The sequence below is a fragment of the Pongo abelii genome, chromosome 3, assembly GCF_028885655.2.
Source record: "Pongo abelii isolate AG06213 chromosome 3, NHGRI_mPonAbe1-v2.0_pri, whole genome shotgun sequence".
NCBI lineage: Eukaryota > Metazoa > Chordata > Mammalia > Primates > Hominidae > Pongo > Pongo abelii.
This window is the reverse complement of record NC_071988.2, coordinates 38,230,187-38,254,028: the sequence shown is the minus strand read 5'-3', so window position 1 is coordinate 38,254,028 and position 23,842 is coordinate 38,230,187. Positions and strand designations below refer to the sequence as shown.

Here is a 23,842-nt window from a genome sequence, read left to right as displayed (position 1 = left end):
GGCCATCATTTCTCTGATGTATCTAGGTCACTGGTAAATGGAAATATCAAAAGAAGGCCCTGGGAAATACAGGGGAAAGAGAGGAAGCAGCCAGCGACTCACTGTGTTTTGAACCACATTGGTGATGGCAGACAGCATACCCCGAGAGGCTGATGAAGGGGAAGTGGGTGGGCTTTCTGCAGGGCCCTGATCTGTGGCTGCATCTGTTACTAAAGAGAAAAAAGATATCCTTTAAGAGTTCATGTTGCTGATCTGAACTTGGAAAACCTCTGATTATGCACATGGTGTAATAAAGTCCAAGAACACCCAGAGGAGACACATCACTCACTTTTAGGGACTCCATTTTCAGGATTTGGTTGGACCCCTTCAGAAGATCCAGAATTTACACCATGAATCCGTAGAGTGGCCCCTGCTTTTTCCTTGACTGCTGTCAAGCCATGACCTGTTGGAAATAAAAATACGTTTCATGGATACATTAGAAATCCACGGTCTGCAAATCCTCCACCAAATCTTACAAAGCTGTTTCAAGTTGTAGAAGCACATCTTTTTTTTTTTTTTTTTAAAGATGGAGTCTTGCTCTGTCACCCAGGCTGGAGGGCAGTGGCGCAGTCTCGGCTCACTGCAACCTCCACCGCCGGAGTTCAAGTGATTCTCCTGCCTCAGCCTCCCTAGCAGCTGGGATTACAGATGCACGCCACCACGCCCGGCTAATTTTTGTGCCTTTAATGGAGACTAGGTTTCACTAAATGTTGGCCAGGCTTGTCTTGAACTCCTGACCTCAGGTGATTGGCTCACCTCGGCCTTCCAAAGTGCTGGGATTACAGGTGTGAGCCATTGCACCTGGCCTGTAGAAGTACATCCTGATTGAAAGAAAGAGGAATCCCTGCTCCCTGAGATGTGGGTTCCAATATGAGCTCAGTTTCACCCCTGCCTTGTTGAGTGACCTTGGAGAAGTTACCCAGCCTCTCTGTGACTCAGTTTCCTCATTGAATTATTGTGACATGCAAAATGAGATACACATAGGTAAAGTGCTCCCAGATGCTTCACTGTTTGCTTTTGCTTCTCACACCACCTAGCCATCAGCCTGGAATTCTAAGCTCAACACACTGTCTTTGTATAGTGTACCTGTCTCATCCTCTTTCCTCTTTTGTAAGCTCCTTATGGAAGATATTCTTCATTCATTTTTTTGATTCCTTGCAGGCTTAGCACATTGCAGATGATCAATTAACATTGGTTGGATTGAAATCAGCTGAGCCTCAGAATGTTTCTTTAAAGCATTAGGCCTTCCTTTAGGCATGGAGAGTGAAGGTTCTGGAGCCGACATCCAAAAATCAAAAAGCAAGTCAGTGGAGAAACCAGGAAGGCCACCCAACAGCCCGACAGTTGTCTAAACAACAATGATATAAATCAACTTTAACAGTAGTCAGGCAGGCGAAGGGCACAGGTTTTACTCCGTCTGAGCAGGGACAATACCCATGTTCCCCAGAGCCTGGCACAGCGGTTATTCAATAACTATTCGGTAAATACAGAGCTGACCTTCCTACCCACATGGAAAAACCCCAATCTTTGACCTGATAGGGACAGAGTCTTGTCTACATTTTATTCTGGAGAGATTTTCCTCCCTTTGAGGCCTTCATGATGAGCTATAGCTTTTCTGAGTTGTCAAACCACTGAAGGAATGAATAGCCTACAGATGGTCCAAAGTGGCTGTCTGACTTCTTGAAGGAGAAACAGCACAGGCTGCCATCATCACAGAACTCCCCATCCCCTGAGCACTCACGGAGAAAAATGAAAGATTTCTCTCGGGGCCTGGGTAACCTCAGGTCGCTAAAACACAAGGCAGTAATATGAGGAAAAACATCCCAAGTCCCAACAGAATTTGAGAGTTAACTAGAACCACCTAGTCTTAGAAGGCACTGTTAAAATAACCAATTGCCCATTTCCTGAATAAGAAAGGGGAAGACATGGATGACTCCCAAACCTGAAGAGTAGCATTTTAGCAGTTGTAACCTTATTTATCCTAGTGATCTTAGCATAAACAAGGCACTGATATTTGACAAATGTAGAAGGAATTATGTCCAATGGAAATCACCTGTCCTTATACACTACCTAGAAAACCCTGAAACGTAAACATTATTTACAACTGTAATCACATATAGAAATATGTGTTTATAGTCATGTGCAGATCATTAGACACAGTTCAAATTAATTACTGAGTTACTTGAAAAAATAAAGGTGTACTGCGACTGCTAAGGCTTGAATTAATTATCTCTAGCGTCCAATGAATTTCAAGCATTTCAATGGAAACTTATTGAAGTTTCAATAACACATTTAAGTTAGAGGATAGAATATCTAACTCTTTTACATACCGAGTCCAACTTCCCTGCCATTAAAAATATATATACGCATTTTCCAAAAGGAAATAATGTGCCTCCAAATCTCAACCTATGATTCTCATCTAGATTTCTGAGAGCCAAAATCAAGGAAAAAAATGAGGTCAAGGAAGCTGGGAGGCACCATCCTCTCCATCTTCTTTGCTTAAGCCACTCAAGAAAGATGATCACACATCCTTCCCTGAGACCGTTTCAGGAGATAATGAACCTCATATTCAGTATCTCTTCCTTCACCTTCTCCGTCCCTTGCAGGTTAGGATAATGTCTGGTTCTTTTTGCAGGAAGAATGGCTTCTTGCCATCTCAGAACATAAACGATCACAGATATGTATACACGAGCTGCCTCTAGACAAATCACTTTGTTTCTAGAAGGAAATACGATTTTATGTGCATATAAATGGGATCTATCTGTTTAACAGACATCAAAATAGGCTGCTATTCCAACTACATTTTCTTATTAACAATTCTTTTTCTGAATTTTTTGTTAGGGAAAGCACCCTTTTACTGCATTCTACTAGAAATATAAAGTTCAGCTTTACAAAAAAAAAGAAACAAAAAATAAATACAAAGTTCAGCTTTATACTTATGTGTGAGCTATATTTTTTCACGGCCAAGGTTTAGACACTGTGCCACACCTTACTCTAAAGAGTAACCTCTAAAACTTTACTTAGTGTGACATCTAGTGTCCAGAACAAGAAAATAATAATATGAAGTCACTGTTGCCTTTTGATTGGGAGTGATTTCATCTCCAGAGGTACTGTCTGGGACCTACTAATAAGAGAAAAACAACAAATATGAATAATACTATAGGGTACAGTTCATGGATTAATTTCTTCATGTGTCATCCCAAACTCCAAGTATCCTCAAAATCTGAAACCCCTCTAAATTCCCTGGTTCTAAAGATGGAATATCCTCTACTCTTTGGCTCACTGCAATGGAAGGTGAGTGCTACAAAGAAGAAAAGAATGTCGTACAAATGCTGTGATAATGTATCATTTTAAAATAAATGCCGAATGATTGGCTGGTATTTAATTTACCACCTATACTCGAATGGAAAATACCTTAAACTTAGGAGTCAGGAGTCTTGTGGAGGATTTCTGCTCTCATCATTTATTAGCTGTGTAATGCTGGTGAGCTACTTAACCTCTCTGAGTCTCTGCTGCCATGCATTCTCTGAAAGAAGGATTACCTCTCAGAGTTTTGTGAGATTATTGAGAAGAAACCTGTGAAATCTCTGCTATGGCCAACATTTATTGAGCACTTACTATGTCCTAACACTGTACTAAATACTTTTAGTACAGTACATTATCTCATTTAATCTTCTCAACGACCTTATGAGGTAAGGGATATTAGTATACTCATTTCACAACTGAGAAAACTGAGACCTGGTGAGGTGAAATCACTTTCCCAAGGTCCTAAAGCCAATCAGTGACAAAGGCGGGATTCCACCTCAGTCCTTCTGACTCTAGAACCCACATGTGTAATCACTATGTTATGTTAAGAAAGTTTTATGTGTCATTTATAGTTGATTAAATGTCATTTTAATCCCATTTCTGTAACTCCTTGGAAATCAGATCCTTGGTTTGGAGCTTCCCACTTTTTAAAACATTGTTTTATTCTAAAATGCACTTGACTTACCTTACCTTGACCAAAGAACAAGGTGAAGATCACCTCCAGGGTGAAACCTGACTCTAACCCTCTCCTTGTCAACTGTGTCTAGTGATGGCATAGCTTAGTGTTTTTAAGATCAACCCTGTGCTGTGCAGGCTGTATTCCCAAGACACTGTGTAGGGCTATCTTACACATCCACTTTGATCTTTTTCTTCCCGCAAAGCACTGTGATCTTATGAAGCCCTCTTCTTGTGAATTCCACCAAGATCAAAAAGCCATTGATGGGAAGTCTCTCCTCTTTCTGGAAAGATGAAATAACTGCTGGCTATTTGAAATAATTAAGATGAAATAATTTGCAAAAAGAATATGCTTGGCTGGGCACGGTGGCTCACGCCTGTAATTCCAGCACTTTGGGAGGCCGAGGTAGGCGGATCACCTGAGATCAGGAGTTCGAGACCATCCTGGCCAACATGGTGAAACTCCATCTCTACCAAAAATACAAAAATTAGCCGGGTGTGGTGGCAGGCGCCTGTAATCCCAGCTACTTGGGAGGCTGAAGCAGGAGAATCACTTGAACCCAGGAGGCACAGGTGCAGCGAGCTGAGTTTGCACCATTGCACTCCAGCCTGGGTGACAGAGCCAGACTCGGACTCCAGCTCAAAAAAAAAAAAAGAGAATATGCTGGGAAGTTCTCTCTGACCAAGTGGTAACTCAGGGAAGCAACAGCAGTTCTCTGCAGCACCCTGGATGACTGGGTAGCTCAATGGGTACTTCCTGTTGGTTCCATATGCTAACGAATCACGAGAAGGGCCCACGCTAACTCATCAGGAAGGTTTCTCCCTTTTAGCTCCCTTTATTTTTTAAGACAATATTTCCTTCTTTTTCTTATTTTAACTTTCTCTTTTTTCTTCTTTTTCAAAAAAGGAATGTATTATAAAGAAACTTTTAAAAATCCCATAATATCACATCTCTGATATATCTGGTGGAATTTTTACTCCATTTTTTTTGTGGTAAAATGCACGTGACATACATTTTACCATCTTAACTTTTCCTACCTGAATAGTTCAGAGGTACCAAATACATTCACAATATTATGCAACCATCATCACCATCCATCTCCAGAACTTTTTCCCTCGTATAAAATGGAAACTCTATACCCATTTAAACAATAACTCCCCACTCTCCTCTTTTACCAGCCCCTGGCAACCATCATTCTACATTCCAGTAGTCAGAATGTTCTCAAATCTCTATGATTTTGACTATTTCTAAGTGCCTCACAGAAGTGGAATCACACAGTATTTGTCTTTTTGTGACTGGCTCATTTCACTTAGCATGATATCCTCAAGGTTCATCCATGTTGTAACATATGTCAGAATTTCCTTCTTTTTAAAATCTGAATAATACTCCCTTGTATGTAGAGACCACATTTTGCTTTTCCATTCATCTGTCTACAGACTTTGGTTGCTTCTGTGTTTGAGCTATTGTGAATAATGCTGCTATGATCATAGGTGTACAAATATCTCCTTGGGACCCTGCCTTTAATTCTTTTGGAAATATAATCAGAAGTGGAATTGGTGGATCATATGGTAATTCTGTTTTTAGTTTTTTGAGGAACTGTCGTACTGTCTTCCACAGCAGCTGTATCATTTTATAACCCCACCAAGAGCACACAAGGGTTCCAGTTTCTCCACATCCTCTCCAACACTTTTTTTTTTTAAATAATCGTCATTCTTCTACTGAAATATTAGTGGTAAAAAAATTTTCAAAAAGTCATTCTAATGGGTGTGAGGTAGTATCTCATCATAGTTTTGATTAGCATTTCCCTAATGATTAGTGGTGTTGAGCATGTTTTCATGTGCAGATTTAAAAAATAAAAATGTTCATAATATTAGCAAGTCCAAAGACTATAGAAACATAGATAACAGAAGATGGGCCAGCCTCTTTCTGCTTAGATAGATTCCAGTAACGTAATAAGCAATAGAGTGTATAAGCTTATAAGGGCCTGTGGAAATAATTAAGGCCAGCAAAAACTGTTGGCTTTAAAAGAAAAAATAAAATTGCAAATTAGTAATTAATATTTACTTAAATGTATTCAAAATGTAATATTGGATCAGTTGGTCAATTATCATTCAAATAAATTCAACTCCTACATAGTTACATATGTGTGTGTGTGTGTGTGTGTGTGTGTAGGAAATTTAATGAAAAATGTGGGTACATTCTAATGTATTTGCTCTGATATAGGAGTGACTTCTAAAAAAAGCAATGCTTGGAGCTTTTGAAAGACTTAAGGTAGACCTGTCTCTCCCCTCAACCCCTTCCTTCTAAAGATAACAATTCTAATTATTTCTTGTGATTCCTTTCAAGAATATAAAAGCATATTTACCTACATATAAGTCTTCTGGACCTGGCTTTTCCCATTTGGCAGTTCACAGTTGAAGTCTCAGCACACACAGATAGTGCTGTGTGCTGTGTGCTGCCTGGAATCACAGTGCTCATTCTCCTTAATTCTGGGAGTGTTGTTTATTGACAGCGCTCAGCTAAATAAATGCCTCCCTTTGAACTGCCTTTGACCAAAGGGAGTTGGTTCCACCAAGACTATACTACAGTGGCCGGTCAATGAGGGAGCTGTTGATATAAAGGCCCGGTGCCGCGGATTAATGGAAGACATCTCCTAAGAGTCATCCCAAACCCCAAGCTCCCAATGGGATAGGCTAAGACCTCTGCTGTAATGACACTGCAGTTCAACTTCTCCCTTGGCTCAGTTTTGCTTCCCAATCCTTTGCTCTCTTGCAAAGCTTGTTCCAGAAAGCACTTCACAGTAAAACTCCAGCACACAATTTCTGCCTCATCCCTCTGCTGGGCATCCAACCTAGAACACTGATCTACCTTGGTCTTTTTAATGGCTGCATAGTATTCCACTGAATGGAGATAGATATATCTATATCTGTCTATATATATATAACATATATATGAAACATATATATTACATATATAACATATATATTACATATATAACACATATATTACATATATAACATATATATTACATATATAACATATATAACATATATTACATATATAACATATATAACATATATAACATATATTACATATATAACATATATATTACATATATATATATAAAGTACTGACTGTGTTTCAGACTCTTCTATCGATGAGTTCAAGATATTATAAAAAGTTGTGAAGAGCAATTGTTCAGAAAATCGCAAGTTGATACTGCCATGCTCAACCAAAGCGAACTATAGCACAGCAAAAAGGGAGCCAATCAACCTTCCTTTGGAATAGTCTTTCCTCTTCTTATGATGGTTGATGTCCACTCTGTAATCAGATGCTTACTTCCCTTTAGGCTCAAAGTAGACAAGAAGTGTTACTGAACTGATGATATTTGCCCAGAAGTCCAACAGAAACTCATTAACCCCTGTGTTTTATTCATAGAATCTAAAGGACAATGGACAAACTCTAAGCATTAATCCTATTCTCTTTGTCTCAATGATCCTTGAGAAATTTCATATCATCAGCAATGTCACCTTCAAAAATGAATCCATGCGCTATCGACAGTGATTTATACAGTGACGATTTCTCATTGTAGTACCATTTTGACAAGTTTGCCATTCTCTGTAATAAACAGTGTCATTTCTGACAGGGCTGCTAGAAGAGTTTCATTAAAATGTGCAGAAGGAAAAAACTATGTACCTTGGGAGAGGATGAGGAAGGGGAACAATGATAATTTTGGAAAAAGTAAATATACAGATCAGGTACATTCCATACATACCAACCCCCAACCTCAGGTACTCTTGCATAAGATGTTTAAACTCATAAAACTGTCAAAACTAGAATTTCAAATAAACATTTAAGCCTTTGGTGGTATCTAGAAATAAATTACTCTATTCTACTACAGAGCTCTTCCTTTTGTATACTGATATATGTTTTAGCATTGTTGACTTTCATTTTGACTACTCGTCTATCACTCTTAGCCTAGTAATACATTTTAGGAACAAGTCAGGTCTATAAGATGCTGTGGGATTTGATTTGGAGCTACTATCAAAACCCTCTTTTCTTTTTTCTTTCTTTCTTTCTTTTTTTTTTTTTTTTTTTTTTTTGAGACAAAGTCTTGCTCTGTCGCCCAGGCTGGAGTGCAGTGGTGCAATCTTGGCTCACTGCAACCTCCATCTCCCAGGCTCAAGCGATTCTTCTGTCGCAGCCTCTAAGTAACTGGTGGAGGGGCATGTCACCACACCCAGCTAATTTTTGTATTTTTTTTTAGTAGAGATGGGGTTTTGCCATGTTGGCCAGGCTGGTCTCGAACTCCTGACCTCAAGTGATTCACCTGCCTCAGCCTCCCAAAAAACCCTCTTTTCTAAAATGTTTTGTACTCTTGTTTCTGCCTGGAAATAATAACCATGCTTATCTCATTTCACAAACTTGTCCAAAGGCATGGGTGACAGGTGATCAAATCTAAGAATGTGATGACAGTGTAGCTGTAGTTGAGCCTAATGCAAGAGTTAAGGCCTCTCCAAAAATAATTGTTGGCTGAAAAATGTTTGACTTTGTATAAGCATTAGGAAGGTCACTTTTTCTCATTTTCCCTTAATCTCAGAGTCAAAAAGTATTGAGGCAAAAGATAAAATATAAAAATAAAGAGTAGACATAATTTCAATTAATTTTCTGTATTTTCCCACTTAGCACAGTGGGCACAAATATCTTTCTCCTTCTGTGCATAGACGCAGAATATGGTATCATCATATTTTGGAAGTTGGAAGAGACCTTAGAATTTCTCCAGTTTTTCCACCCACACTTTTCCATACAAAGAACCTGAGTCTTAGGTTAAGGGCACAGTGTAGCTAGTTAGTAACAGTGCCTTGTGATTACAAGTTAGCAGCATTCAGGACCAGGTCTCAGGTCTTATGACTCATGGTACAGTGCTCATTCCAAGAGATTACCATTTTTCAATTGTTTCTATTCTCCTATTATTCTCCTGCCAACTCTCAACAGTTCTAACTATTCTAACTGCAGTTTTTCAACAACTGTAAGAGGTAATGGTTGCCATTTCTAGCGCTCAGTTGACAGCTCTGTGTTTTGTTAATGTCTATATGTTTTGCACCCCTGTCTGCAGCTGGAATTACCCTGGGGGTATACATGAGGTTTCTGAGTGGAAATTAATTGCAATTGAACATGTGGTTATTTTCTTTCTTTACTTTCCACAGGCAATTCATAAATCTTCAAAGCTTGTCTACTACTGTGAATGATCTGTTTTCCAATAAGTTTCTTTGCCTGATGATAATAAACTGCTAATGCTGTAAAGCCCTGGGGTCGACACTACGCCTGTACATAGCAGAAGTTGTGCCTCGCTTGCCTCTCTCAATCCCAAGATAGTGGCTCAGTATAGACCACAGATCAGGAAGGCACCCATAACTTTAAAGTCTCTGTTCACAGATCTTTGAGCCCCATTCCAACCTGTTTCAGGCTGTGAGCCTGGCTCCATGTGTGGGCTACTTATGATCTCTCTTACCTTTCAGGAGTCAAACTCCCAACCACCAGTGCTTGTTTCCAGCCTGGGAACCCATGACTTCAGCCTCCTGTTAGGCTACAGGCTTTAGTTCTGTACTAGTCTACAAAGACGCTTGTCCAGTTTTGAAATACATATTGCTTTTGTTTTAGCTACTATTACTACATAAAGTCACAGCGTGTCCTGATCAGAAATCTCCAAAATATGCAGTAAGAGCAATTTAGGCAGGGTTTTCAGTTATACTTCTATTGCATTCATTTTGGGCGGAGGGGGTGGGTAGTGATGATCGGTGTGATGAAGAATTTTAGTACCTGCTTTTCTAAAGACAGCTCTAAAATTTCTCCAAAGAGACTTTTAGAATGAGCATCAATATTTCAAAATTTTAACGACCTTCCTCATGTACCCTTTGCCATTTTGTATGCAAACAAGAGAAAAATGCCAAGATTTGCTGGCTTTTCAAAATTCCAGCATGTAGCCAGAGCCATAAAAAATACTAAGGTTCTGTAATTGGTGGTGTAACTGACAAAGATCTCAAACAGAGGTGAGAAGAGGATTAAGGTAGGCGGGATGCACCACATGACAAACTTTTGGTCAACAATGGGCCACATCTATGACAGTGGTCCCATAAGATTATAATACTGTATTTTTCCTGTGCCTTTTCTATGTTTAGATGTGTGAAATACACAAATACTTATTATTGTGTTACAATTGCCTACAGTATTCAGTACAGTAATAAGCTGTCCTATGTTTGCAGCCTCGGAGCAATAGGCTCTACCACATAGCCTAGCTGTGTAGGTTTGTGTATACTCTGTGAGGTTTGCACAATGATTAAATCACCCAACGACCCATTTCTCAGAAGGTATTCCCATTGTTAAGTGAAGCATGACCGTATTGAGAGATGGCCCCAAGATTCTTGTCCCCAGATGTATACACCCTATGTGATCCCTTCCTTTTGGAGTGTGAGCCGGAGTGTAAACAAGATGGGATTTCACTCCTGCGATTAGGTTACTCTATCCAGCAAAGATGAGGAGAATTTTCAGACGTAATTAAGGTCCTTGATCAGTTGAATTTCAGTGACTCAAAAGAGAGATCATCCTTAGAGTGCCTGAACTAATCAGGAGCGTCTTCAAAACAAAGGGGCCCTTCCTGAAGGTAGCGATTTAAAGCATGAGAGAGATTTTCCTGCTGGCTTTGAGGGAGGACCTGAGGGCAGCCTCTAAGAGCTGAAAGTGACCCCTGGTCAATAATCAGCAGGAAAACAGGGACCTCAGTCCTACAACTTCAAAAACTGAATTCTGCCAACAACGTGAATGACCCTGAAAGATGACGTCTTCAAAGCAGAGGTGCCAGCTGAGCAGCTGACAGAGCCACTGGCCTCATCCTCGACTCTGGGCCCCCTTCTAGCTGCACCACCTTATCCTCCAGAGACTTTAAAGTTATGGGTGCCTTCCTGATCTGTGGTCTATGTTGAGCCATTATCTTGGGATTGAGAGAGGCAAACGAGAAACAACTTCCATTATGTACAAACATAGTGTCAACCCCAGGGCCATGCTGCCTCAGGCAAACGTGAGCCTCAGATGAGAATACAGCTGGCTGCCACCCTGATTTCAGCCTGTTAAGACACCGAGCAGCTGTCCCATACCTGAACTCTTGACCCACGGTAACTGTAAAATAATGAATGCATGTTGTTTTCAGCCTCTTTAACTTTGTGGTAATTCCTTACACAGCAACAGAAACTAATACAAGAGGGTATACTGAACTTCATTCTGATATTGCATGAGGAATGTGCAAATGTCATACACTCTCAGACAAACCACATGTTTACTCACCCTAGAAGAAAAGTGGCAAGTTTTTCCATCCATGGACTGACAGCTCGCCCATTGAATTTACTATCTAGCATCTTCTTAGGTGTCCTGTTGTAATCTGATCTTTGTACATGTGCAGCTTTGGTTCCAGTGGACTGTGCTCCAAGGCCTCTAGGTTTTGTTACTTGGTTCAAATATAACCAGTAGATGGTGCTGACATTACTACATAAAAAGCCGGATATTATTTTTCATGGCACAGTGATCATGTGACTGGCACAATGATCATGATGGCCTACAGGAATTTACCTCTCTAGGCTCTTCTGGATCAATTACTACTCAGAGCCAGATGAGAACCATCAGAATTTATAAATTGTTGTGCGGGTAACAAGATGCAGTATTTATTTTCTGCTTGGTGGCTCACACACAGAGAAACTTTAAGAGCCACCCCAAACACAAGCACAGGCCGCGGATTAAGACAATGACGTCAGATCAAGTCAAAAGGGACCTGCCGTGAAAAATCACACCCTGCTTTTTTTTTTTTTTTTTTTTTTTTGAGACATAGTCTCGTTCTGTTGCCCAGGCTGGAGTGCAGGGGTGCAATCTCTGCTCACTGCAACATCCGCCTCCTGGATTCAAGCAATTCTCCTGCCTCAGCCTCCCGTGTAGCTGGGACTACAGGCACCCACCACCATGTCCAGCTAATTTTTGTATTTTTAGTAGAGATAGGTTTTCACCATGTTGGCCAGGCTGGTCTCGAACTCCTGACCTCAAATGATCCATCCACCTCGGCCTCCCAAAGTGCCGGGATTACAGGCGTGAGCCACCACGCCTGGCCACATCCCACTTTTTAAGCAGTACAGTCAGCGCCATCTACTGGTTACATGTGAACCAGGTAACAAAACCCAGAGGCCTTGGAGCACCATCCACTGGAACCAAAGCGGCATGTGTGCAAAGGTCAGATTATAGCAAGACACGGAAGAAGGTGCTGGATAGTAAATTCAATGGGAGAGCTGTCAGTTCACGGACAGAAAACCTTGGGAGGGTCCAACAAAGCCCAAAGTCAAATGAGGTACAGACACTGAATGAGAAACAACAGCAAATGGTCTGACCAACCAGGGCTAGAGCAGTTACAGGGAAATGCACCTTTAAGTGTGCACAGAGAGCACCTATAGCTGCTACCACAGGGCAGATGATTTCTGTATTTACTGTGGCAGGAACTTATATTTAAAAGTTTAATGAAAGAGTAAGTCCTCCATCTATAATAGAACCCTCGAAGCACCAATTCATTATAAACCAGAGTGGTTTGGATGCCGTTAAAACTGGAAACATCCAGGACACATGACTGTTTTATGATATAAACCATGAGAAGAGCTGTATAATTTTAGTGACCATATTATTTACTTTTTCATGACTTATTCCAATTAAAACAATCTTTTAGAACCTCCTTTTTAGTTTTTGGCTTAGAAAGCATGTCACTTCTAAGTGCCACCAGTGGCAAGATCCTTTTGATAGCCACTAAGTTCAAACATTTTTCCAAGGACAGAGGATGTCTGCAGGTGCTTGTCCTCACCCTTGCGAAGAGATACCATCCTGTTCAGAAAACAAAACAGGCGCCTCTACTTGAATTTAGTTAATTTTGTCATCTGCATACGTGGTACTCAAGGCATACCCGTCCCCTTAATAAGCAATAGAGAAAATCTGCTCTCCAGGCTCTTACCAGAGAGGTCAACATTTATTTGGCCACTGCTACTTCTTCCCAGAGCCTTCCTGAGCAAACTGATATTTGACAGAGATGGAATTAGAGGAATGCAATCTATCCATTCTTCCAGGCAGCCTAAGTTCTATCAAGTTAGATATCTGGCCCTTAACACTGTGGTCATGGTCCACTGGGGTGGGGCAAAAGGCCTGAAGACCTTCCTGGTTTTAGGAGTAACACTGAAGTGGACCAATTCATGGCCCATCGCAAGATCCTCATGGCCGTGGACTGCACCTTAGAATACCTGAAGTGGATGATGTGAAAACTCTGTTACCTGTGGCTTCCCCTGTCTTCTCCTTACCTTCCACCTTCAAGATGAAATGCCTTTGCTAACTTATCTTAGACATATTGATGCTATACCTTCAGTTCTCATGAAGAGAGAATATAAGCAATGGTAAGATGAAGAATATCTTGACGAATTTGCACTCAGGAAGACACTACACTGTCCATCATATTTTCTCTTTGTATAAGAACAAATACTGGAAATTTCTTTAAAAATTTAAAACTAGAAAAATATATTTATTTAAATTAAAATTTTGTTTTCAAAGAGAAATAAATAATGCACTGGCAGCCAAGAAGCTCAGAGTTGAGGTCAATACTCAATTACAAAAACTCTATTAGCCATGGGATATATAAAATGAATATCCTCCCTACCAGCATGTTGTTTTCTACTTATATTTTAATATCCTGCTAATGAAATGTCTTTTATCAAGATATCTCAAATCCTTTTTGGGAGTAGATGAGTTGTGCTTTAAAAAAATTCAAGTGGGATGATAAACACGAAGCTTTAAGAATATATTATACTTTAAAAGACCATATAATATAGTGGCCAAAAGCCACACTACTTGGTTTTTAAATTGCAACCCAGACATTCCTGACTTTGGTCAAGGTCTTAGTCTCTCTGATTAGCTTCCTTATCTGTAAAGTGCAGCAAACAACAGTTCCTCCATATAGGGTTATTTTGAGGAACAAATGTATTGGAGGAATAAATGAAGCATTTAGAACAGTAAGCACTAAACATGGTTTGCTCACAGGCTAATGTTAAACTCTATTAGTATACAGTACGATCAAAACGTCCTATCCTATTAGGCTTTGGGACTTTGTCTATTCCAATGCAACATACAATGCTTACCTACTGTGGCAGATGCTGACGACAGCAGAGATTTGCCCCAGGATCCCCAGCCTGCCCACCCTCCTTCACTTGGAGGGGAATCCACAGCCTGGAGAAAAACAAATTAGCCACAGGTCAGAAATTCAGTATATCTCTGAATGGAAAAACACCTATTGGTTTGAAAGAAAGAGGAGGTTTGGAAAAGAATCACCAACAACCGTATCTAATTGGCTTATAGTTTATACGGGTCATAAAAGAATATCCCAACCCACACTGCAATGTGTACTTTGGAACCAAATTGATTAGTGCTGATGTTGGCTTCTGAAGGCTTGGTTTGAAGTGAGAAGGGAGTTTGATGTTAACTGAGCCTCAATTCTCTCTTATTATTTAGAAGACAGGGAAAAGGCTGCATGGGAAAAAGATACGCATGAGGGCACAAGAGTGATATGAAAAAGTTCAAAATGACCTGGACCCAGGCTATTCTTACAGGGCTTAAAAAAATGTGCTCTTCAAGGTAGAGTTAACTTTTAAACTCTGGGGCAGTAGGCAGGTGCTTTGGCATGGATGATGGGCAAAGTGTCTAAAAAGTGTCAATACACCTGGAGATGGATGGGCAGTAGTGACAGGAAGGCTTGCAAGGTAGAAACCTTTGATTCAAGGTGCCCTGCTTCACTCATAGTGACCCCTATAACACAGGGATAAGACTGTCCATGACCTCAGTGGATTCCAATTCGTTTGCCTAGGTTTTTGGAATTGGAACTGAGAGATTGTGGTTCAGTGTGAACTGTGTGCATGAACAGAAGTTGAAAACTCAGGCTATGTAGGTGACCATGTTATATTCACCACACAGACTAAGAATTAAGAGAAGGCAGAGTGAGCAGAATGGAGATTGGCTTAGAGCTGCTGTTTGGATTCCTGACAGCTTCTCAGTCCCTGGTTTCTGTCCCTCTGAAGGCCCTCCTGCTTTCTGATTTTTGGGTTCTGTGAGATTCTCTCATATTCTTGTTCATTTTTTTAAATGTTTTGTTCACTGATATACTCCCAGAGCTTAGAAGAGTGCTTGGAATATAATGAATGCTTAATAAATATTTGTTGAATAAATGGCTGAAATGCACCCATTTTCTCAGGTATGCGTGTTTCTGTTACTTGCAACCAATGAGTCCTGACTCAAGTAGGGAACCACAGCTTTCTCTTTCTATCTGGGAACACATTCTAGAAAACAAGGCAAGAATAAATAAATAGTCTATGAGTTACCTATATGGAGAATCATAGCTCTTTTTTACTCAAAAGAGAAGGAAAGGAAGGAAGGAAGGAAAGAAGGAAGGGCGGGCAGAAAGAAAGGAGGCAGTGGAAAATTCCTACAGTGTTTGTAGATTCCATAAGTTTTGACTCACAGTTGGTCCATTAGTCATCCCCAACTCCTGACTCCCTTGCTGTTTTTTTCTTTTTTCTTTTTTTTTTTTTTGAGACGGAGTCTTGCTCTGTCTCCAGGCTGGAGTGCAGTGGTGTGATCTCAGCTCACTGCAAGCTCCACCTCCCGGGTTCACGCCATTCTTCTGCCTCAGCCTACTGAGTAGCTGGGACTACAGTCGCGCACCACCACGCCTGGCTGATTTTTCTATTGTAGTAGAGATGACGTTTCACCATGTTGGCCAGGATGGTCTCGATCTCTTGACCTCATGATCTGCCTGCCTTGGCCTCCCAAAGTGCTGGGAATACAGGCGTGAGCCACCATGCCCGGCCTCTCTTGCTATTTTCTACCCTTGCAGATAAGGATGGCCATATGAAACAGTTTTCAACCAATGAGATATATAAACGGAAAAGTTTTTGCTTTCATGATACATTATAGTTACAGTGAGTGCCCACTCTTTCCCCTTCTCTTTTTCCTGCCCTGAATGTGGACATGAAGCTTCAAATTGAAGCAGTCATTTTTGCTGCCACAAGGGAAAGGCCAAGGAGTCTCAGTCACCGGTCCTGGCTCCGCTGAGCTAGTAAACCAATGTAAGTAGCTGCCTATCTCCATTCTTTGTATTAAGTGAGAGAAAAAAAATCACTATTTTGTGAATTACTGTATGTTGGATTTTAGTCACTTTGACTCAAAAGCATTGCTAACTGATTCAAATGCCACCCATCAGTGTAGAGTACTGGTTGAGACTAAGTTATGGAAGTTAAATTGCTTGGGTTTGACTCCAGGCTCTACTGTTTTGGACAACAAGTTACTCAAGTCGTTTTAAGCCTTCATTTCCTCATTATAAAATGCAAAGAATAGTAGCATAAGTGCCATAAGTATAGGAACCAATAACCTCACCGGTTTGTGAAGATTAAAAGAAATAATTCATATAATGTTGCAAGTATAGTGCCTGGCATATAACAAGTACTCCAAAAGTGAGAGCTAGAAATAATGATAAGAAGAAACTATACTTTTAAGACTAAGAAGCAAAAAGCTTTGAAAGTTAGCTGTCATTTTTTTTTTCTTTCTGTCTAGAAACAATGAGAAGCTTGTTAACATGAATGGAAATATTCATGACTCATCACTGCCTGCTTTCATTTTTGGTGTCTACATTGATTTACTTCACTTCAGCAATGGAATCCAGTAGCAATTTTACACCATTATGAAGACAGATGGAAGCCAGTGATGAATATCATTCTTTCACAGGACAAATCACTACCTATGATTAGGAAGAGTTAATACAATTAGAGGTGACAGCTTCTGACTCAAATTTATAATATTTATTATGTTCTGACAGCTGGTAATTGACTAGCAAATGGAAATAAATGTTAAATGAGTCTAGAACTTTTTGCTGTATAATAAGTGACTACTTCAATTGCTTTATTAATAAAGTCCTTTGACATTGAGCTGTGACGTCTTGATCAGCTATAAATATTTGTTATCAAATGGCAAATATTCGAATGACTAAATACACATATTTAATATAAAAAAAGTTAAGCATGAATTATAAATATATCTCATCATGAATATGGTCTCTACTTTAAAAGGACTTAATGTCACACAATTAGGAGATGCTACAACAGGCAGCATGGAGCTGCTCAGATTGCCTATTACCAAGAGAGGGATTTAAAGACTTTTTTCCTCACCCTCCCCCCGTAACTCCCACCTCCTTCAATAGACAACTTCACATCCTAATACATAGAGAAAAAAAAGCCATCAGATGAGAACTCTCTCAACTTCCTGCCTGCTCCCCAAGCTGGAGTGTGTGGTATGATACTAGCTCACTACGTCCTCCAACTCCTGGGCTTAAGTGATCTTCCTGCCTCAGCCTCCCAATTAGCTGAGATTACAGGCATGCACCACCACACTTAGCTAATTTTTAAAAATTATTTTTTGTAGAGACAGGATCTCACTATGTTGCCTAGGCTGGTCTTGAACTCATGGCCTCAAGTGATCCTTCTATCTTGGTCTCCCGAAGTGCTAGGATTACAGGTGACCGCACCTGGCCCAAGTTCAATGTTCTTTAAATAGGAAAGACATTTTCATATCTAGTATCCCATTTAAAGGTCTTTATCATTAAATAGAAAATGCATTTATTTTAGGCTATCAAGTTTAAAGGTATTATTAGACAGAAAAAAAATAAAATCCCAGAACTCCATCAAATTCAAAGGCCTTTAACATTTAGATGGAAAACATATGTACCTATCTTAAAGATGAAGGAGCAACTTGGTTGTTCTATTTCCTTGAGCAGATCAAGAACCAGGTGCTGTGTGTAACTTGCATCCAGGGATGTGGGCAATGAAACCTATGAGTTTTGTAACTCATAGGGTGATCTACGCTTTTTAATTTTTGTAACTCATGACATAGCTACTCTAAAAAAGGGGTTAGTATGACAGCTGGGAGGATGAAAATTGCCCTGGAGGCTGAAACTCTGTCAAAATATCTGATTGAAAATGGCCTCAGTTATTTCCAGCTAATTTTCTTCCTTGGTAAGTATGCATCATTCAACTTTGGGAAGATTTAAAAATTAAATATAGAAAGGTTGAAAGCATGGAAGATATGCTATTCATATTTTTGCACATATTTGGTCTTTTCTGTACTACTAATATTGAAGGAATCTGACCTATTAGAGTGACAGTTTTTGAAAATCAATCAAAAATGAATAATTGAATTACTAGACTTCTGATTTTAAGCTGAAATCATCCCAAGTTTCTGCACATTATTAAGAGGTCTTTAAGTCAACTGTATAAATTTATTTTAGTAGCTTTATAACAATTCGTAAGTACTTAGCAAAGTTTTGTATAAGTAGATAACTCAGGTACTTAAAAAGGAAGTAGAATATATTATAAATGCAGTTTAAAGTATTTAAACGTGCTTAAGTTGGTAAAAAGGACCAAATCAAACATTAACCAAAAGTACCTTGAAAGTGACTGTTTGATTTTGCTAGACTTCTAAACAGTGAGATTTGTGAGATTCACGTGAAGCCTAAGGATTGGGTTTTTGAGTTTGTCATCTTCATAGATGGAACACGAATTGTTTAAACCCAATTAAATGTTTGAGTAGTTCTTTTTATGCACAAAATACAAACAGGCCTACACCAAAAACCCATCTAAACACAAATCTAAGTACACTACCCTGCGATTCACAATTACTTCCTCCCTTTCATTATTATGGAAATGCACCTTCCTCTTAGGTACCATAGCACCTCCACCTACATGTCTCCTGGCCTGGGTAGGTTGGTTTTACTCTCTCCTAGCTTTTCAGTCTTTTTCTATACAAGCTGCTTCCCTGTACAGGCTACATTCCTGTTTTTTTTTTTTTTTTGAGACGGAGTCTCGCTCTGTCTCCCAGGCTGGAGTGCAGTGGTGTGATCTTGGTTCACTGCAGCCTCCACCTCCTGGGCTCAAGCGATTCTCCTGCCTCTGCCTTCTGAGTAGCTGGGATTACAGGCGCCCATGACCATGCCCGGCTAATTTTTGTAGTTTTAGGAGACAGGGTTTCACCTTGTTGGCCAGGCTGGTCTTGAACTGCTGACCTCAGGTGATCTGCCCGCCTCAGCCTCCCAAAGTGCTGGAATTACAGGTGTAAGCCACTGTGCCCGGCCCAGGCTACATTTCTATACATGCTTTCTATATAGGTTACATTTAATCATGCATATGATTCCTCTATCTTAAAGCCAACAAATGAAAATCACAACATGAACAAAATGTTCCTTTCAAACTTATCTGGTGTCTGCTCCACATCTTTCTTCTTTGTCTCTTAAAAAAGGTACTTATAGTGGCCGGGCACCATAGCTCACACCTGTAATCCCAGCACTTTGGGAGGCCAAGGCGGGCAGATCACCTGAGGTCGGGAGTTCGAGACCAGCCTGGCCAAAAAGGTGAAACCCCGTCTCTACTAAAAATACAAAAATTAGCCGGGTGTAGTGGCGCATGCTGTAATCCCAGCTACTCGGGAGGCTGAGGCAGGAGAATCGCTTAAACCCAGGAGGCAGAGGTTGCAGTGAGCTGAGATCATGCCACTGCACTCCAGCCTGGGAGGCAGAGTGAGATTCTGTCTCAAAAAAAAAAAAAAAAAAAGGTGCTTATCTTCTGTATTCACCTCCCTTGTCCATCCTCCCTCCACAGCAAGACTCCTGTGCCACTACTTCATGAACTCGTTCTCATCAAGGTAAAGTGGCTTCCTGTTGTCAAAGCCATGGACTCATTTTAGTCTTTTTATTACTTATTTGACCTCTTGGTAGCATCCAAAGCTCACCCACTTTTACATCTGCCTTAGAGTGTTCTATTCTGATGGCGTATCTTCTGACTCTCACTTTTTTTCTTTTTTACCATCTTTCAGTATTATGATTTCAGTTATTTACATTAGAATGCTTCTACATGCATATTGTGACATTACGGGTGCTTCTCAAATTAACCTACAATCCAAGTGCTGTCAGCATTCCAATAAAATATGCAGTCCGGGGTGGTCAGCCAGCATTCTAATCAGGAAAGCCATACTCTGGAGGCAGCTATTTATAGAGATTCTATTATCTGTATCTACTAACATCTGATGCTTTACCAATTATCACACCTAATTGCAAAAATGGGTTTTAATTGGTAAACATGGTGGACTATTTACTAGCATTCTCAATATCTGAAAGGGGTTCAAGATGGCAAAAATAAAGGTATTCAAGGAGCTGGCTTCGGTGGCTCACTCCTATAATCCCAGCACTTTGGGAGGCCGAGGCAGGAGGATCACTTGAGGCCGGGAGTTCAAGACCAGCCTGGGCAACATGGCAAGATCTGGTCTCTACAGAAAAATTAAAAAATTAGCCAGGCGTGGTGGCATGCACATGTAGTCCTATCTACTTGGTAAGGTGAGGCAAGAGGATCACTTGAATGCAAGAGTTCAAGACTGCAGTGAGCTATGATCTTGCTACTTCACTCCAGCCTGGGCAACAGAGAGAGAGAGACTATTTTTTTTAAACAGGGCAGAGCCGGGCTTTGTGGCTTATGTCTGTAATCCCAGTACTCTGGGAGGCCGTGGTGGGTGGATCACCTGAGGTCAGGAGTTCAAGACCAGCCTGGCTAACATGGTGAAACCCCATCTCTACTTAAAATACAAAAATTAGCTTGGCATGGTGGCAGACGCTCTATAGTGGCAGAGTAGCTCCAGCTACTCTGGAGGCTGAGGCAGGAGAATCGCTTGAATCAATTCAATGGCTTCTGAGTCTGTATGTCAGAAAGGACCAGAAAGTGAAGAAGCCCTAAAGATAGAGATAGTTCATCTGAGTGCATAAACGGTGTGGTCCTTCAAAACAGAGGTGCCAGCCAGAAAGGTGGCCTCATCCTTGACTCTGGCCACCTGCTTGTCGCAATACCCCACCTGCCAAGTTATGGTGGCCGTGCTGCCTGAGGCAAATGTGAGCCTAATGATGTGGATTTTAACAGGACCCAGACCCAGGTACTTACAAATATGTATGCTTACACACACACACACACACACAATTTATGTGCATTATCACAAAATCTAATATGTCCCAGAAGTACGTCCTCAAAGTCTATTCTGCCAGTTTTCTTTTTTTACTAAAGCAAGCATTTTCTCACAGAAACTTTTTGAGATGGAGTTTCACTCTTGTTGCCCAGGCTGGAGTGCAATGGTGCAATCTTGGCTCACCGCAACCTCCGCCTCCCGGGTTCAAGTGACTCTCCTGCCTTAGCCTCTCGAGTAGCTGGGATTACAGGCATGCACTACCATGCCCAGCTAATTTTGTATTTTTAGCAGAGACGGGGTTTCTCCATGTTGGTCAGGCTGGTCTCGAACTCCCAACCTCAGGTGATCTGGCCCCCTCGGCCTCCCAAAGTGCTGGGATTACAGGCGTGAGCCACCGCGCCCGGCCAGAAACTTTTTTAAAGGGGTGATGAGAATTTATCAGGTGTAGATGTACGTGGGGTCAAATAGGCTTTTGTACTTGGCGATTTTCCTGCAGAACCTGCCATTCCTCAGGGGCGGCCTGTGTTCAATCCAAACAACCACCTTGTAATGAACTTTAGATTGAAGAATTTGTTTTGTACAATTCACTCTGCTCTGGAGCAACAGGGAAAAAGTTGTCTTCATCAATGCAAAATGATTTCTTATGAGTATGCAACAAGAGGCAAATAAAATAGAAAAAAATGAACAATAATCAAAGACTAGGCATAAAATTGACTCTAATAAAAGGATAAACTACTAAGAGAGATAGTAGAATCCCCTTTCCTGGTAATCTTTAAAAAGAGACTAAATTTGCACCCACGTAGAAGGGTTTAAATAAGACCTGGGTGAAAGTGATATCCTCTCCTCCAGGCCCTTTCAGCCAGCCTATCGGCTTTCCTGCCCTTCTTAAAACAGACTCACAGGTACTGTCCCCACTCCTCAGTTCCCTCTGAGCTTCTGACCCAACACAATACATCCAGAGCCACGGGCCCAACTCTGTGGCCAGTGTCTGCACTTCCATCCAGGTAATTCTGTGGTGCTCCAGTAGTAGGAATTTCTCCCCTTTCCAAGGTCCTTGAAATGCTGTCAGTGTTGCAGGGGGTGGGGAAGGTGGAGTACCTGTTACCAACAGGCTCAATTTCTATAGCATTAAAGAGGTTTATAAGGTGTTTTCAAAGCAAGGTTCATTCCATTTGACCAAAACATTTCAGGCAAATCTGGTAGGAGCATACTGATTTTTTTTTTTTTTTTTTTTTTGAGACGGAGTCTTGCTGTCACCCAGGCTGGAGTGCAGTGACTTCATCTCGGCTCTCTGCAACTCCGCCTCATAGGTTCAAGAGATTCTCCTGCCTTAGCCCCCCAAGTAGCTGGGACTACAGGCACGTGCCACCCAACCCGGCTACTTTTTGCTTTTTTAGTAGAAATGGGGTTTCACCATGTTGTCCAGTCTGGTCTTGAACTCCTGACCTCAGGTGATCCACTTGCCTTGGCCTCCCAAAGTGCTGGAATTACAGGCATGAGCCACCATGCCTGGCCTTACTGTGCTGTCTTCATGAACAATCCTGCTATAATTTTTATGTCTGAAATTGGAATGTATAATCTATCAACAGCATATGGATTTTGAATTAGTAGAGCTTGTATAGTATAAGTCATCTTAGGTGAAAATGGTGTGGCTAAGTTATATTTTTCTTACTGTACCAAGATATTTGTTAACAGTAGCACTTAGGATGAAAATTGGGAACCATAGCTCCCTACATGAGAAAGACAGTGTGGAGGCAAAGCAGGCTGTGGAGTCAGGAAGACTCTGCTCAAATCCTCACTCTGCCATTTCCTATTCGGGCTGATTCTTGACATAATCTAGTGGTCCATCTCTTCACCAATACCATGCAAACTGCCAAACCTGCGGCTTATTAATGTCCCACTTTTACTTCCTATGTGTTTTGTGGCTGTTACTGCTATTGTTTTTCTAAGATTAACAGATGAAAAAGTGTCCTAGTAGCCAAAAGAATGAAAGGGCTTGTCTCCAAATACTTTTAAAGTGTTATTGTAGCACCACAGCATTTTAGAGCTGGAATGATACTGAAGATCACCTATTCAAAGAATCATAAAAAGGACCTTGAAAATTCTTTAGCCTAAACTAATTATTCTCAATCCTGGCCAAACATTAGAACCACTTGGGGTACTTTTTAAAATTGCTGATGTCTAAGCCCCATTCTGGAATCAGAATCCTTGGGGTTGGGACCCTAGCATCAATATTTTCTATTCTATTCTATTCCATTCTACTCTATTTTATTTTATTTATTTTTTTGAGACAGAGTTTCACCATCATTGCCCAGGCTGGAGTGCAATGGTGCAATCTCGGCCCACTGCAGGCTTGACCACCTGGGTTCAGGTGATCCTCCCGCCTCTTCCTGAGTAGCAGGGACTACAGGTGCGTGCCACCATGCCTGGCTAATTTTTTGTATTTTTCGTAGAGACAGGGTTTGCCACGTTGCCCAGGCTTCAATACATTTTAAGTCTCCCCAGTGGTTGGTAACATTCAGCTGAAGTTGAGAACTTCTGGTCTAGGGGCTCTTAATTATTTAGGGCATGTATGGATGGCTTCAAAGGGTCAGCGACCTCTTGAAACTCATAAACAAAATTTTGTGTATGTTTACCCTATCTGATTCAAACTCCCAGCTGGTCCTCAAATCGCTTCCATAACATCCCTACAAAATGACCGTTCGGCTTTTGTTT

General features: G+C 40.8%; 1 protein-coding gene across 12 annotated transcripts in view; it reads right to left on the bottom strand.

Annotated features, from left to right (window-relative positions):
- FAM114A1 (family with sequence similarity 114 member A1) overlaps positions 1-23,842 on the bottom strand; it is a 76,002-nt gene that overhangs the window by 40,241 nt on the left and 11,919 nt on the right. For 9 of the 12 annotated variants that reach the window (XM_024246144.3, XM_063723795.1, XM_063723793.1 and 6 more), the window contains 3 exons: positions 14,224-14,311; positions 329-442; positions 103-209 (listed from right to left, as the gene is read on the bottom strand). In XM_024246144.3, coding sequence (XP_024101912.1) covers positions 103-209; positions 329-442; positions 14,224-14,311 — 309 coding nt within the window. Of the gene's footprint in view, positions 1-102; positions 210-328; positions 443-14,223; positions 14,312-23,842 lie in introns of those variants that run through there. The other 3 variants (XM_024246145.3, XM_063723798.1, XM_024246149.2) reach the window with 2 other exon arrangements.